The sequence below is a fragment of the Lissotriton helveticus genome, assembly GCF_964261635.1.
Source record: "Lissotriton helveticus chromosome 1_1 unlocalized genomic scaffold, aLisHel1.1 SUPER_1_unloc_78, whole genome shotgun sequence".
NCBI classification, from domain to species: Eukaryota; Metazoa; Chordata; class Amphibia; order Caudata; family Salamandridae; genus Lissotriton; species Lissotriton helveticus.
The window spans coordinates 560282-576598 of NW_027611723.1; the positions used below are offsets into that span (position 1 = coordinate 560282).

General features: G+C 40.4%; 1 protein-coding gene across 1 annotated transcript in view; it reads left to right on the plus strand.

Moving 5' to 3' along the window:
* Positions 1-15114, plus strand: part of LOC144806481 (ribonuclease inhibitor-like) — a 247136-nt gene extending 232022 nt beyond the window's left edge. The window contains exon 14 of the mRNA XM_078672836.1: positions 11958-15114. Coding sequence (XP_078528962.1) covers positions 11958-12279 — 322 coding nt within the window. The 3' untranslated portion in view covers positions 12280-15114. The remainder of the gene's footprint in view (positions 1-11957) is intronic.
* Positions 15115-16317: the final 1203 nt, after the last annotated feature.

The following is a 16317-nucleotide window of genomic DNA, read 5'->3' on the forward strand; positions in this document are numbered from 1 at the left end:
AAAGTTATTAACATTAAAAAATCCTTCACTCACAGAAACAATTGATATAGTTAAAAGTATAGAAATTTCATGTAAATTATCTAAAGAGTTAACAAAGAAAAATGACAGAAGGTGTCAGTAGTTAAAAAAAATAGTAAAGAGAGCATTAGTTAAGCACAAAAGGGCAAAGCAAGTATGCCTTTAAAATAAAAGAAGGTAAGGATAATTTTTTCAGTCAAAAGAACATTTGTTTCAGATGTGGTAACAAAAGACCTGGTTTTAATGGATGCCTTTGTCCTGCAATGAATGTAAAATGCAAACTGTGTAATATGATAGGACATTTTGCAAAAGTTTGTCAAATGCCAAAAGAAAATATCAAAGTTAATTCGGTTATTGATAATGAAATGAGTTATGAATCTGTAAGTGAACAATTTGAAAGAGATTTGATAGTTGTGGTACAAAGTGATGAAATTAATTGTGTTGATCCATATGAGAATATTATTGTAGATGGGAAAACTGTGAACCTATTAATTGACTCAGGGGCTAGGATGAACATGGTCCCTGATGAATTGTTAAAAAAAATGTGGAATGAGAGGAAGATTGAGTTAACAGGTTACTTTGAAGGTAATTTGAAATGTAAAGAGAAAGTGATTTTTGTGAAAATCTATGTGGCAAAGAAGGGGCTGAATATCTTAGGGTGGTACCACCAAGGATTATTCGGAATGACTCTTAGACCAGGGAGGAAAGTTCAAGTTTCTTTGGTTGCAGATCATCCTTGTGGTGATCATTTTGATCCAGTAACCAGTGATGTGAAATGGATCAACAAATATAAAGATGTGTTCAGTGAGAAGTTGAGAAGAATTTCCGGATTTAAACACATGATCAAAGTATAGAGTGGCACTACTCCAGTTAGGCATACACTGAGGAATGTCCCCTTTAGTGTACGAGATGAGTTGTCACAAATTCTTTAAAAAATGTGTGAGCATGATGTCATAGAACCAATTGAGTCATCCCTTTGGTTATCTCCATTGTTCATCGCAAGTAAAAAAAATGGCCAATTGAGAGTCAGTGTGGACCTTAAAAGTCTAAATAAAGTGATTTGGGTAGACTCACATCCTCTTCCATGCATCAATGACATTGTCCCTATGTTCTCTGGTGCAAAGGTATTTAGTGAGATTGATTTATCTTCTGCCTATCATCAGGTAGTACTTGATGAATCATGCAAACACTATACAGCTTTTGTCTCTCCCATTGGCACTTTTTAATTCAAGAGAATGCCTTTCGGACTGGCTTACGCCACTTCCGTTTTCCAACGTGTGTTGGAGAATGTTTTGAGTGGTGTAAAAGGTGTTGTTACATTCCAAGACGATATTTTCGGTGGCAGGAAAAGATCTTGTGCAACATGATGAATTATTGGAACAGGTTCTTAAGAAACTCCCAAAGGCTGGCATAGAGATACATTAATATATTAAAGGAAAAGAACATTATTTTCTTAAAGTAGCTTGAAATTCAACACTGAGTTCAATATTGTCAATATTTATAAATAACAGCTTATTTTTTTAAATTCACACAGAAAGCTCAGGCCACAATTTAAATAGCCTATTGCATGTGGTCTAGCTTCAAAATAACAGTGAAGACTAGTTGCAGATAGTGAAAAGAACAACAGCTTCCTGATGAAGTGTCAGAATTTAAAGGGTGTCATTAACTTTCCATCCAATGAAAAACGAAAACAATTACTCAAGTCTTTTTGTCTATGCAACAGTCTAAGAAAGAGATTCATGGGACTCTGGTAAAAGACATTTCTATAGTCACTCAAGAGCCTAAAACACTGCTGAAAGAGTGCAGTAGCCTGGCCCTACCCAGCACCATAAATGCTGGCTTTGATGAAACATATGGAAGGCGAGAGATGAAACACAACCAATATTACAAAGTTTGCCATTTAGTCATACCAGGCAAAAATAGACCTGCAGCTAAATGTTTATTGATTGGGGGAGGGGTGGAAAGCAACCTCGACAATACTCGAAGGCAGGGATGTGAGAGGAAAGCAGCACATGGTCAGACATGAAGTGATGTAAGCTTTGTGTTTTTCTGCTCATGTGCCCTGAATTGCATTTCATGTGTTCATTCTTGTATAAATGCACACATCATAAATGCATATTCATTTAGTATCATTTATATATGTTTATCATATAATGTGCTGCTTTATTATGCTGCTACCGCGATGGAGTAAGGACGTCGATCAGATTGTCTCCAGTCGTATAAATTACGATGTGCTCCGGTTTGCCTGATTCATTCAGCCAACTCTTACCACACATACAGGCCTGAATACTACGTTCCATGGATGGTCTGGGCACCACCGTCATGGTTTAAATCTACTGAATAACGGGATTTGTCATTTGTTGGCCCTTGCCACTTTACAGGCATTGCTGTAACCAGGTTATGGACTTCTATAGATAATTGCAAGATTGATGAGGGTCACTTCACCTGTCCCCTTGTCCTGAGGAAGATCTGCATGGCTGAGGTATTAAAGTCCCTCAGTTACCGATGAGCCAGATCGAAACGTCAACGCTACCGCCTACCCCACCAGGACCAATTTCCCCTTCCCCATTACCCCTGTTTACAGCCTTAAGGAAACTCTCCATATAACTTTAGAAAATATAATTCAAATGAATAATTTGCATGTGGCCAGGTTGCATCTAACTGTTTATTGGATATCACTTCTGTACAGTCTTGTAACTATATGCCCTTTACTTTTCTACACAATTTGAGCTCTCTTGACTCCTTTATATAAAATGGAGCACTTTTTCTTACACGTTCCCTTGACCATTCTCCTACCTTCTTGGCCCTCTCATGATTGTTCCTTTAAATGCCAAAATTAATAAATAAATGTTAATACTTAGTGGTTTTTCTGCATATCTGTTTGTTTTAATTATTTTCACGATTTACAGACGTTTGTGAGCTGAATAATGTACGCTCAAATAAGTTGATAATTCTGTTAATCTAACTTTTCCTTGAATAATTGGTCCAGGACCATAGTTTCTTTATGATAACCGATACCCAGGTCCAGGGACCATTTGGGAATTGTTCATAATTGCTTTATTATAGGTTGAATGAGGACTTTGGAGCTCTATATAACCGAGCTGCGTTTGGAGATAAGTCTGCAAAAATGCTGATCTTAGTGGCTTTGGATGGATGATTTATCTCTGATCCCTTTAATTAGTATATTGTTGCAAGTGTAACATGGAGTGGTGCCTTTGTGTTCCTTTGTGTTCCATAGTAAAAATAACCTCCTGATGAGGAACCAAGGATCCGAAATGCTTTGAGGGTTTTCGTTTGAACTTATTTTTGTTGGAAGTGAATTCAACAATATATAAATGTTGAAGAAATGGAAAGTTAGTTGAATGAAATAATCCAATTCAATAAACTTTGAATTATCTATCCACACACGGTTTTAATCAAGAATATTTTTTGATAAGATGGATTTATAATGTAACCCAAGTCTGTCACAGGGCATTTATTAGCATTAATTTCATACCCTGGGTCAGTGGGTGATACCTGCCAGTACCCTTCAGATTTGAGGCATTGATCGCACATCGTTGAATGGTGGAGTGCATTAAGTTAATCAGCATTCATTATAACTTTATAAAAGTGGCCTTTCAAAATTGTAACTTAAAATGCTACTTAACCAATAAAGAGGATTTTATATTCCAATTTCTCAGATACCAAACATGAAATCTCTACCTGTTCCCACCCAATCATCAGTTAGCCCAATGTTATCCTATGGGAGAGGTCGGCTTCACAGTAGTGAAAAATGAATTTATGAGTTTTTCACTACCTGCAAATGTAGAACTTAAAAGTCCAATCATTTAATTACAATGCACCCTGCCCTATGAGCATATCTTAGGGTTGGCTGATATGCAATAACGGGTGATTTTAAGGCTTGGCAAGTGGGTTATTTTGCCAAGTCGAATTGTCAATTTAAAAATAAATTTGGGCTTAAGTGGTGGACCTGGGAGAAGATTAGAAGGGCTGCATAAGTGGGTGGCACAATAAATGCTGCAGGCCCACTAGTAGTATGTAATTTACCGGTCCTTGGTATATGGTATACCACTTTCTAGGAACTTATAGTAAATATGCCAATTAGTTGTATGCCAATTCTACTATGTTTTATGGAGTGAGCACAAGCACTTTAGCACTGGTAGCAGTTGTAACGTGCACAGTCCTAACATCAACAAAAACAAACCAAAAAAACTAGGAGGCTGAAGGCAAACGTTTTCAATGTGACCCTGCAGAGAGGGCCAAGTCCGACAGTCTTTAACAAGAGACAGGTAAATGTAGTCAGTTGGTGATACCTTAAAGGGGTTGCTTTTCTGTAAAATCTATAAATAACTTATAGCATGAGTATGGGGCTCTGAAGAATGGCAGGTCCTATGCAGTGTCTAATTTGTAAAAGCATAAATGCAGGTGCCCAAAGGTTTCATAGGATGGTGTCACCCTCTTCCTCCACTGGCACTGCCCACTTGTACCTCTGACACCTCCCCTACCTGTAAGGGCAATGCTAAAAGGTGAATTTCAACAAGCGAGCAAAGTGTGCAAGACAGCTTTCTTCAAAGAAAGCAACCACCAGTAGGTTATATACATAAATACATGCTTACATATATAAATATATATTCAGTGAAAAAAACAAAGATTACATCCTTTGTTATATTTATTTATTCTTTCTATACAAACCAAATATAAAAAACATAAACATTACTAAGATAAATTACTATAACACTTTTGTTTTATACATGCAAACCAAACTTAAATTACTCTAATATAACTTATACCATTTAAATGAATAGCTTTTACAATAACCCTTATAGCATCTCAGACCACATCATTTGTGAGAACACACATGGTAGAGTGCCGAGTTGTAGTTAATATAGTGTAGCTCCAAGTTGCGTAGAATAGCAATGAGTGTTGTTAAATAATATTTTTTATGCAGCATATAGCCATAAAAAGAAAGATATCACACTACAGCATACAGTCAAAATACGAATTGTAAAAACAATGCTCCCGTAGAAGCTGTATAAAACACATTATAATCCTGATAAAATATTCAAAGGAAACAATGTCACTCTATAAAACTCTTAATTAATTGCAGTATGGCGAAAAGGGTCACCGTATGTTAAATATAGATTCCTACACACATGCGAGCTCCCAATGATCAGAAAGTTTCCCAGGTCATCTGTAAAGTCATATGACTACCTCGAGCTCAATTCAGATTATATGAGCAATTCATTCAGCGATTTTATCTTCCAATCATCATTACAAGGATTCAGGCCAGCTCTAAACTTCAATACTGCATTTCTACGTTTCGAGTTTGGCGTGGCCTCGATATAGGGGAACATCTGATCGTTAGTCCAACCGTTTACCAAGAATTGAGTGGACGATTTGCTCCTAAGTAACGTAAATCTTCTTCACAGGCCTTAATGTTGATAATATCATGTAGTTCCTGCTTAGGGGTCTGCTGCCCTGCTTTCCATTGATCTGGTTCTAAGGAAAGCTTAACACATAGCTTATCTAACTTATGTCTAACTTGGGACGCCCAGTTAAGTTCACTTTCCTCTATTTCCTTTTTACAAAGATTTGATATTTTGGGGGGCCCTTCTCTATTCAATCGCTGCCATAAATTCAATGATGCTTGTATTCCCCAAAAGTTCCAAACTGTGAGATGACATTCCACTCTCACAGCCTGTATCATCATTGACAGAGGAAGAGCAAGGCGCTGTTTCACACATTTACCCTCCTCTAAATTCCAATCCAATTTTCCACCTAAGGATAGAACCTCTACACCACATAGGTCCCATACTGAAGAGAGAGCCTTTGATTTTAATGACTATATGTGGTCCTTCCAATTTAACTTGCTATCGTACCACATGCCCAAATATTTATATTTGTCCATTTCTTCGACTTTAACCTCACGCAGCTTCTAGAAAAATGAGCTCTTTATTTTACCCAGCACCATTATTTTAGTATTTTCTAAATTAACCGTGAGGCGTTTTTATAAACAATCGTAAAACAAAAATTGAAAACCCTGCTCTGTCATGTCCATTATCACCAGATCTTCAGCGTATAGCAGACACGATATATGGGTCCCCCTCATTTTAGGGCTTAATCCTCCAGCCTTACTAAGTATTTTTGTAAGTCAGAAAGGAGCAAAGAAAATAACAGTGGTGCCAAACCGCAGCCCTGACGCAATCCATTCTTTATCTGAATTTTCTTAGATAATGTTCCAAGGGTATCCAAGATTACTCTGGCCCAGTTCAGAGAATGCATTTCCTGAATTAATGAAAGTACCGTCAGGTTGATTCTGAGATTTGCCAGCCTAATCCACAGTAGACTACGGTCTACCAAGTCGAAGGCGGCTCGGAAATCAGCAAAACAGCAGAACAGATTTCCTCATACTTCCATTGCCTTTTTTACCATTGCTCATAAGGCAATGGTCTATCGTTGAGTGGCCCTCTTTGAACCCATCGTGCTCGATTGGTATCAGATTGTACTGTTCCGCCCAGGTTTTCAATACGCCTAACAATAGCTTAGAGAATACTTTCGCCCCCACATCCAGCAGGCATATAAGGCGATAGTTCTGGGGCAATGTGGCGTCCTCCTTTTTATATATTGGTCTGACAATGGCCCCTTCCACCTTTCTGGGGAAATCCCAGAGGTAGAAATATTTTGGAAGGTCACATTTAGAAAGCTTGCCCACCAGTTAGTATTATTTTTTAATATAATTGCTGGTAGGTTATCTGACCCTGATGCTTTAGTTAGTTTTGAATATCGGATGGTTTCTTTTATATTTTGAAAAGAGAAGTACGGCAATAATTGTTCTACCTCCTTGGATCTTATTACCGGGGTCCTCTTCATCCTTTTCACGTTATATAAGTTACTCAGTTAATTAACCCAATCGTCTTCTCCCACTAAGCACCGCATATTCCCTTGTCCATTTCCCTCTTTTATCAATCAGCAGAATTGTCTTATATTATTTGTGTTTATCACTTCTAACATTGTTTTCCAATTTTTGGACATATATTCTATTTTCCTTTCTCTCAGGTTATTTTTATACACAAATTTTGCCACTGGAAGGCTCTCCATTGTAACCTTATCTTGTCCATTGTAACCTTATCCTGCACAGTGTGCAAGACAGCGTTCCTCAAAGAAAGCAACCACGAGTAGGTTATATACATATATACATGCTTACATATATAAATATATATTCAGTGAAAAAAACAAAGGTTACATCAGGGGTCTCCAACCAGTCGATCGCGAGCTACTGGTAGCTCGACGGCCCTCTGAGAGTAGCTTGTGCTGCTGATTAATTAAGAATTTTATTTTGTATCCAGTCATTTTTCTTTCACAACTATCAGCCCTTGCCCGCCCTTACACAAACCAGCTGCTCTGATTGACGGAAGTGAGCTTAGCTGGTGCGGGGTGGGCTGAAGAACATGACGTTTTTTCTCCTAGTCATGCTCCACTTGCCTTTTCCAGGCTGGCACCGCACTTCGCATCTTCTTCCATTTGGGCCTCCCGGAGCAGCTGTGAGGGCCCCTGACCGTGAATGAGTCGAGTCGCTAAAAAGCACTCAGTGCTTGCAAGGCTTTTTGATTTTAGCATTGTCTGCCACTGCACTTTAGATCTGCCTTCAGTAATAAAGTGCAGTGGAAGGCAACGTTAAAATTAAAAGTCCTTTCAGACATTGGGCCAATATCGCAGTGGCAATCGATGTTAAAATGTAAGGTTCTTGTCTGCGCTAATCCGCTTTCACTGACTTTACCACGCTTTTGCCTTCACGTAGTAGTCAGTGTAAGCAAATTAGTCTGTGAAAGTGCCTGCAAGTACCTATGATTTTAACAGCGGATACCACTGTGCTTTACATATGCATTAGGAAAAAAGTACAGTGGCAGCAACTGTTAACCCCGTCCATGCGGGCTAATTCCCCTGCTGTGTGGGGGGGGGGGGGCACGCAGCGCCACGGTGCTCGTGACGAGCTCAGCTCGTCATGCTGCACAGTGGAGCTGTGCTCATGACGAGCTGAGCTCCCATGGGAACGCCTGCACAGGCGGGGAATTAGCCCCGCGTGGGCGGCGCTCAGCTGTTATGACGAGCTCAGCTCATCATGAGCACAGCTCCACTATGCTTCATGACGAGCTGAGCTCGTCATAAGCGTCGAAGGGGTTAACATTAAAGGTCCTTGCAGGCACTGACCGTTACCACGGTGGCAGCCAACGTTTAGTGCTTGCTTGCACTGAACAACTTCAAACTCATGCAAAGGCAAATATATAGAGCTGTGTGGTAATCAGTGAAAGCATTTCACTGATTACTACACTGCGCTATATATTTGCCTTTTTATGACTGTGACAGCTGTTAGCAGGCCTAGTTTAGACTAGCATGCACGGACCTTTGATTTAACATCGGCTGCCACCGTGCTTTAAGGTAACAGAGCTGCTTCAGTATCATTTAAAAACAATTATTTATTTGAATATGAAATCTGGAATTGCTGTGGGAAAGGCCAGAATGCAGGAGACACGAAGTAGAGTGAAGAGATGGGGAAACCATTGATGAAGAAGACAGGTCGTGGTCTGTGGGTGACGTGTCGATAATTAAATAAAAGAGCTTGCCTTCCACCAATATGAGCTGCAAATATGTATATCTACAATTACCTTCTCCACGTATAGCAATTATAGTTTTAAAGTAGCTAGTATATACATTTATGCAACTGCAGATACTGCTGACAACATTTGTCTCAGAACTCAAGCCAATTTAACAAGCATCACAATATAGGTTAATGTAATTTGTCCTAGTTTTGGATATGGAATAAGTATTTGTAAATATATATGTCTGCAACCTTTAAAAAGTCTGCACATATCTTTGGACAAAACACGTGTTTGCATTGGCTTCACTATTGGGACTACGAAAAAGGCTGTAATGAAGTATTTTACAGTGTGAAAGAAGATTAAAGACATTTTAGATGTTTAATCCAGAAAACGGTTTGTGGACTGTCGCTAATGCTTGGTGGACCGTTACTAATTTGGATGTGTGGTTGGTAACTTCTTGTCTTCTATTGTGTTTGGGAGATATGGATCTTTGGCTGGTAAATTGATTTTTCACTGCTAAGAAAACAATGAGATGTCATGCAGTTAAAATGTCGTCTAAAGATCGATCGATGCTGATCATGCTGTCTGAGAAGAACAATGTCTAATTTAATCTCCGGCATGCTAGGGCACTGTGGAGTTTAATGGTGGCTTGGAGTATAATTGTGTGCATGAATGATAGCACGTGGGTCAGTGTATCTGATGTCCTAATGTGGGTATTGTGTTACCTGTACGGCAAATGTCCTTTCCTTTGAGGAGTGGTGGGGTCAACCCAGCACTTCATCTTTCCTGGGCTGGTGGAATGAGTGGTACCACTAACTGGGATAATAGAAAGCATGATGGCAGTGCCACGTGAGGTGGACGTGCTTGAAGCGATATACAGCAAATTATTTTTAGAGACTTGTCATAGCAGGGCAGTGATTGCCGCTGTGAAGGTGTGTGTTGTTGTACGGTGCCGTGACACACCAGGGCACCTCTGGGCTCTCACGCTCCATCAGACGCTGAGCAGACCTCGAGGTTTGCAATAATTCCAGCTTGTGGAGGATCAGCATTTTCGCTGGGATGCTGGGGGCGCCGGTGCGGTCCCTGCTTCCTCTGCTGCCACTGTGACCACCCTTGGCCTTGATCTATGAGGATCTATGACGCCGAAATATTCTAGAGCTTTAATGGTGTGCCATGGCAACCTGTCCATTCCACAGAGCAGACTATTTTTTTTAAATTGCCCTCGGTGCCCCAAATATGTCAATAATGAGTGGCGATATTCCAGGCCAAGCATTGTTTCCCGAGTCCCCCATTCCAAGAGTGCCACATGTGGCACAAATAGCCTCTATAGTAATAGAGCCAGCTTGATGCCATACATGCCTCTCCCTCATTTGCTGTTGTGACCCTCCCACAGGCTTAGAATTACCTCCAATATTCAGCACTCATATTGTGCTTCGGGAGATCCTCTCACCATGCCCTCCGAAATAAGTCAAGAATGACCTCAAAACTGCCATGGCCATTAGTGCACTTACAAGCATTACACAAACACGTACTCACACAGTCACATACACTGACTCACAAAACACTCACACATGCTCTCACCATCACACAGTTATAAAACACACTCACGCTTGCTTTTACACAGTATTTACATCACTACACTAAAATACATACTTCAGTACATACTTTTACACACATTCACAGATGGCAACGAGCAGCAGCTCGGATGGGCTGTGGATTTATGGGGCACCGGGCCTTTCCTCCTTTGATGCTAGCTAGTTCCTAAATCAAAATCGTACAATATAGTCTGCTGGCTTTATCAACCCTTTGGGAGCTTTGCATTCTACTTTCTCATGTTTACTGAAAATCGGCAAATGCCTAGTCTAAGGCCTAAACACCAGCTATATGATTTGTAATAATGTCTAAGGCATGAGAAAGTTGGCATTAGACTAAAGAGTATAAATCTTCTGTATAGTGAGACAAGACAAATTCTACAAAGGAATGACCTGCCAACTGACATATGTAAGGCTACACCTTACTCCACTCTTCTACAAAAGTATCTGATTTTTGTCCATTAGCTCAAAATGGAGGAAGGCAATTTTACATTATTCATCATTGAGAGTCAAGGGCCGTCAGCTCCAACAATCCAAGGAGGACTAGAATCAACTGATACTATAATGGTTTGCTTTACAAAGCAAACATCGATGCAATTAGAACTCATTAAGGTGACATGAAGCACTATTTTTAGCACTAATTATATGAATATTGGTCGCATAGCCGGAAGGTGCCATAATAGCCAGGGAATGTGACATGAAATATAGCATATAGCCACGGAAGGTGACATGAAGCAATATTTTTTGCCCTAATTATATGAATACCCTAATTATATGAATATATCATAGCCGGAAGATGACATAAAGCCACGAAAGGTGAAAAGAAATGTTTTCTGTCTGTATTTATCTGTCAAAATCAGTAAAAACGGAAAACAGGAAGCCTTAATTATGAACAAGATGAGTCACCAAGGGACGTGTTCCTAGTCAGATACGTCCTGTAGTGTTACTCCTGTCTTCACCTCCTTTTCATGTGTGCTCACCTTCTCCGCCAGTGAGGTCTTCTCTCACTTTGTCTGCATTAGTATGAGTTGAAGTGTGGTGGTGGTGGTGTCTGATCATGATCCTGTGACTTTATGGTGCTTATGCCATTCGATCACCTATTGCACAATGATTATTACACTGAAGGTGTCTCTGTTTTGTAGGTCTTGCCCTACTTGATTTGTGCACTTCCATTCCAATGTGTGTTTATTTGGCACTTTTGCTATTTGTGTTTCCTTTGCCCTTAATGAATTTTAAAAAAAAATATTTGTGTTTACTGTCTTTTTTGTTGTCACTCCCATTGTGGGTTTTTGAAGTGTGCCAATATGATTAAGGTATTAGTGTCTTTTGTGGCCGCTGAAAGACAAACTATGTAGGGCTGGGAAAGTATGTCGAAAAGGACCAATCTCACTTCGCTACACCTGTGCCCTTTTATGACTTATAAGAAGATTAGTCACAGGAAAGCCAAAGATCAGGGTACTAAGCTTGAAAAAAAGGAAATGAGGGCCCACGAAAATATCACACAGAAAGGATGCAGCACACTTCCAATTACTTTCAATGTGATTATAAGATTTGTCAGCTGAGGTTCACTCCAAATTCTCCATTTCATTTTCTTCAGAGGTGGGTGTAGCTGATAAGTGTTTTGAATACTACCTATGGGGTTGTGTAGTTTGAACAATGGTGCATTCTTGCATTCTTGCAGTAAATATTTACATTGGTTTGTTTTGTTTCTTTCTTTTCCTGTACAACTCATTTTAATTTTTTTCTGCAGGCTCAAGCTTTTTAACAAGGAAAAATGGCAAGCCGTGAACGTGACAATGGACGGAAACATGCCTCTGGTGCATTCAAGAGGAAAAGGAAGCGGGAACAGATTGAAGAAGATAAAAGTCAGCGGGAAGCACTACTTAAATTTAGGAGAAGAGGGATGCACAATGAGAAGGAAAGTAACCCCAACACAGCAGTCTTCCAGTCCCAAAACCAGGAGCCAGAGAACCCGCAGGAGCAGCACCAAGCATCAACTGCCACTAGTGTACTCCTTCAGTATGACAATGAAGTGGCGAAGAGCATCCTGGGTCAAGATCCTAAACACATGACTACTACCACAGCCAGTAGAGTCTCCAGTTACGAGGAACGTGATCAGGAACATGAGCACCAAGTTACAGAAGTACCACTATCTCAGTTGCAAGAACAGGAATCGGAGGACCAGCAGCAAGAAAATGCCAGTGACACTTCCAAGTTCCAAGGAGAGGAACAAAAGAACCAGTATAGTCAGCGGCTGGACATTGTAACAGTGGCAGAGACTGGTAGCGATGAAACTACTAGCGAAACTACTGAAAAGATTTACCAACACATTGATGATGACCCAGGAAAATGGCCTACTACTCAAGATGATAGAATCCGTTGCTACCTAGTAGAAAGAGGACCTACCCAGGCTGGACGTAATGCATGTGATTTCCCACGTGACTCCCAAAATCGATCCTTCAAACCTACTTATTTCAAAAGAGAAATGAGTAACGGTCAGCAAATTAACCGTCAGTGGCTGGTGTATTCAACGTACAAAAATGCTGTATTTTGTTTCTGCTGCAAATTGTTTACCACATCCTTCACTAACACTCAGCTTGTGAGCAGCGGTTTGTCTGATTGGTACCATCTTGGTCAGCGTTTACATGATCATGAAAATTCTCCGGAGCACCTAAAAAATATTAGAGAGTGGAAGGAGCTTGAACTTCGAATGCGGAAGGAATGCACTATTGATAAGTAAAACCTTGCTCAAATCCAGCAGGAGAAGATGCATTGGCGAAATGTCTTGGAGAGGCTCCTAGCAATTACACAGTACCTAGCAATACATAACTTGGCATTCCGCGGCAGTGTTGACCAGCTGAACCAACCCCACAATGGCAACTTCCTAGGGCTTGTAGAACTTTTAGGCAAATTTGACTCAGTTATGATGGAACATGTTCGCAGAGTTACCACAAAGGAGATTCATACATATTATCTTGGCAAACACATTCAAAATGAATTGATTGAGCTGATGACTGAGATGATTCTCAAGGAAATCCTACAGCGTGTCCGAAGAGCCAAATATTACTCAGTTCTTCTTGACTGTACTCCTGATTTGAGTCATACCGAACAGATGACATTTATTGTGAGATTCGTCAGTTCTATAAATGGATGTGTGACTATTGAGGAACATTTCATTGGATTCATTCCCCTGAAGAGCAAACTGGACTGGCTCTTACTGATGCATTGTTGCAGGAGCTGAAGGCACTCGAACTACCCCTTGCTGATTGTCGTGGGCAAGGTTATGACAATGGTGCAAATATGCGTGGACAATACAGTGGTGTGCAAGCTCGAATCTCAAAAGAGAACAGACGTGCTTTTTTTACACCGTGCGCCTGTCACAATTGGAACCTGGTCTTGGGAGATGCTGCAGCTTCATCTACATGTGCTGCCAACTTCTTTGGTATTACTCAACGACTTTACACATTGTTCTCAGCATCAACAACAAGGTGGAATGTATTAACCGGAGCTGGAGTGACCCTTACCCTCAAAAACCTCTCTGCTACTCGGTGGGAATGTTGTCTGGAAAGCGTCAAAGCGGTCCGATTTCAGATGAGTCTAATACTTGAAGCACTTCTGCAGGTGTCTGAAATGGATAAAGATCTGAAAACCAGAAGTGAAGCAACATCACTAGCATCAGCGCTTCAATCATGCGAATTCCTCCTATGTTTGATCATATGGTATGATATTTTAATGAGAATCAACATAGTCAGTAAACTGATGCAGAGTGAGAACATGCAGCTTGGGTGAACAACCTTTACAACGCACTACCATTACAACGCGGTCATTACAACGCAAACCATTACAACGCATTGCACTGGGGGGCGCTCTAGGATAGGGAATACGTTTAATTTTCTATACAACACCTTCCCTAGTGTCCACGGGGACTGGAGTTGGAATAGAAAATTAAACTTACCACTATCCAGCACCTCTAAGCGCTATGCGTTGTAAAGGTTTGCGATGTAAAAACCGCGTTGTAAAGGCAGGCGTTATAATAGCCTGCGTTGTAACATCATACATCCGCAGCTAACACATTGAGGAACTACTTGCTTTCTTAACAAAGTATCGCCATGAAGAATTTGCAGCTGCATTGATATCAGCAAACGAACTTGCAGATGAATTGGAAATTGAAAAAGAATTCAAATGTGATCGAAGAATATCTAAGAAAAAGAAAATGTTTGGATATGAGGGAGCTGACATGCCAATCACGGACCCAAAGGAGCAATTTAGGATCAACTTTATTAATGCTCTTGTTGATACAGCAATTGTGTGCATTGACAGACGATTTGAGCAGCTGAAAAATCACCAAAAGCAATTTGGCTTTCTTTAACATTTCCAGCTTAAAAGACATGAACAGTGGAGACCTACAAAAGCACTGCAATGATCTACATCATGTTCTGTCAGACACCTCAGCTGATGTTGTTATATCTTCTGACATAGATGGGATTCAACTGTTTCAGGAGATTTCCTTTCTTGCTCAAGTCCTTCCTGAAAAACATAACTTGATAGACGCTCTTCAGTATATTTATTTTAACAGATTGGAGGACATCTATCCAAACTGTGTTGTTGCCCTAAGATTTCTGCTTACAATTCCAGTCACAGTAGCATCTGCGGAACGCAGTTTCTCACGCCTCAAATTGATAAAGACTTTTTTACGCTCAACGATGTCTCAGGAACGACTATCAGGATTGGCCCTTCTTTCAATTGAAGGAGATATTGCAGCAACATTGGACTACAGCGAAATGATTGATGCCTTTAGCAGAAGAAAGGCTAGGAAGATCGCTTTTTAGCATGTAGTGCTAAACACACAACAGATATTGATTTGTCACAACAAATTTACTTATTAAATATTGCCCTGTCAGAATGAACTCATTGGGCTCTTTACTGTGTTATTTTTCAGAGTTCAACTTAATGTATCCTGTTTTGTTCCTCCTCTAGATTCGGCTGTGAAATGTATACTGCTGTTTTCTTGACCCTCTGGTTCCTTTGGAATTTGGGGGCATATCCAACTCATGGATATTTGCTCACCTGTTTTACATTCCCTCTACTTTTGTCCATGTTACTGATATCCACATTAGTTTGCTTCACTGATGCCAAATAACTAAGATCAAAAGTCCTGCGAAGTCACTTTCTGTGATGTCACTTGGAGGGGCCTCACATCTTCCCTTTCGCCCGGGGCCTCAGAAGGCCTAGGACCGGCACTGTGTACATTTGCATTAACCAACAGTAATAAAGCACAGTGGCACCCCACGTTCAAATTAAAAGTCCTTGCAGGCACTGTGCTTCTACCGCGCTTTAAATGTTCGGTGGCAGCCGACACGAACAATCCAAGGTGCTTGCCTGCACCGAACTGCGTTCACAGTCATGCAAAGGCAAATATATAGCGCAGTGGAGTAATCAGTGCAAGGATTTCACTGATTATTACACTGGGAAAGATATTTGTCTTTGCATGACTGTGGAAGCAGTTCAGACTGAGAGCATGCGTGGACCTTTGATTTTAACATCGGCTGCTACCGGGCTTTAACATTTGCCGTAACAGGAATAAAGCACAGCGGCAGCTCACACTCACATTTAAAGTCTATGCATGTACTGTGCTGCTAGGGCGGCGCAACCTATGCCACCGGGCGCTGACTTTATGTGGGGGCGCCAATATTCCAGAAAAGCGCCTGACGCTGCGTTCAAGCCAATAATAAAAATATCAAACTGGGTGATGAATGTACTTCCTGGAAACAGAGAGAGAGAGAGAGAGAGAGCTCCTTTGTGTAATAATAGTTAAACTTGCAAAGGAAGTATAAACTCACCACAAGGTAGCACAGAGGGTTAATATGCCTGCTGCAAAGAAGGCTCAGATAACAAAGTGCATATATAATGTAATGTAAATAGGTCAGTGGGTTACTACTTGTGTCAGAGAGACTATATTGTTGCAAGCTCTTCAGGAGTTAAAATCCTAATGTAGAACAGTGAGAAAGTAACTTAATAAAGAGCTGTATGAAAACTTCAAGGTATGGGCTGGCTGCTGGGCATTATGATTTCCCCCAGCTGTTGCAAAATAGGTTCATTTGGGTAGAAAT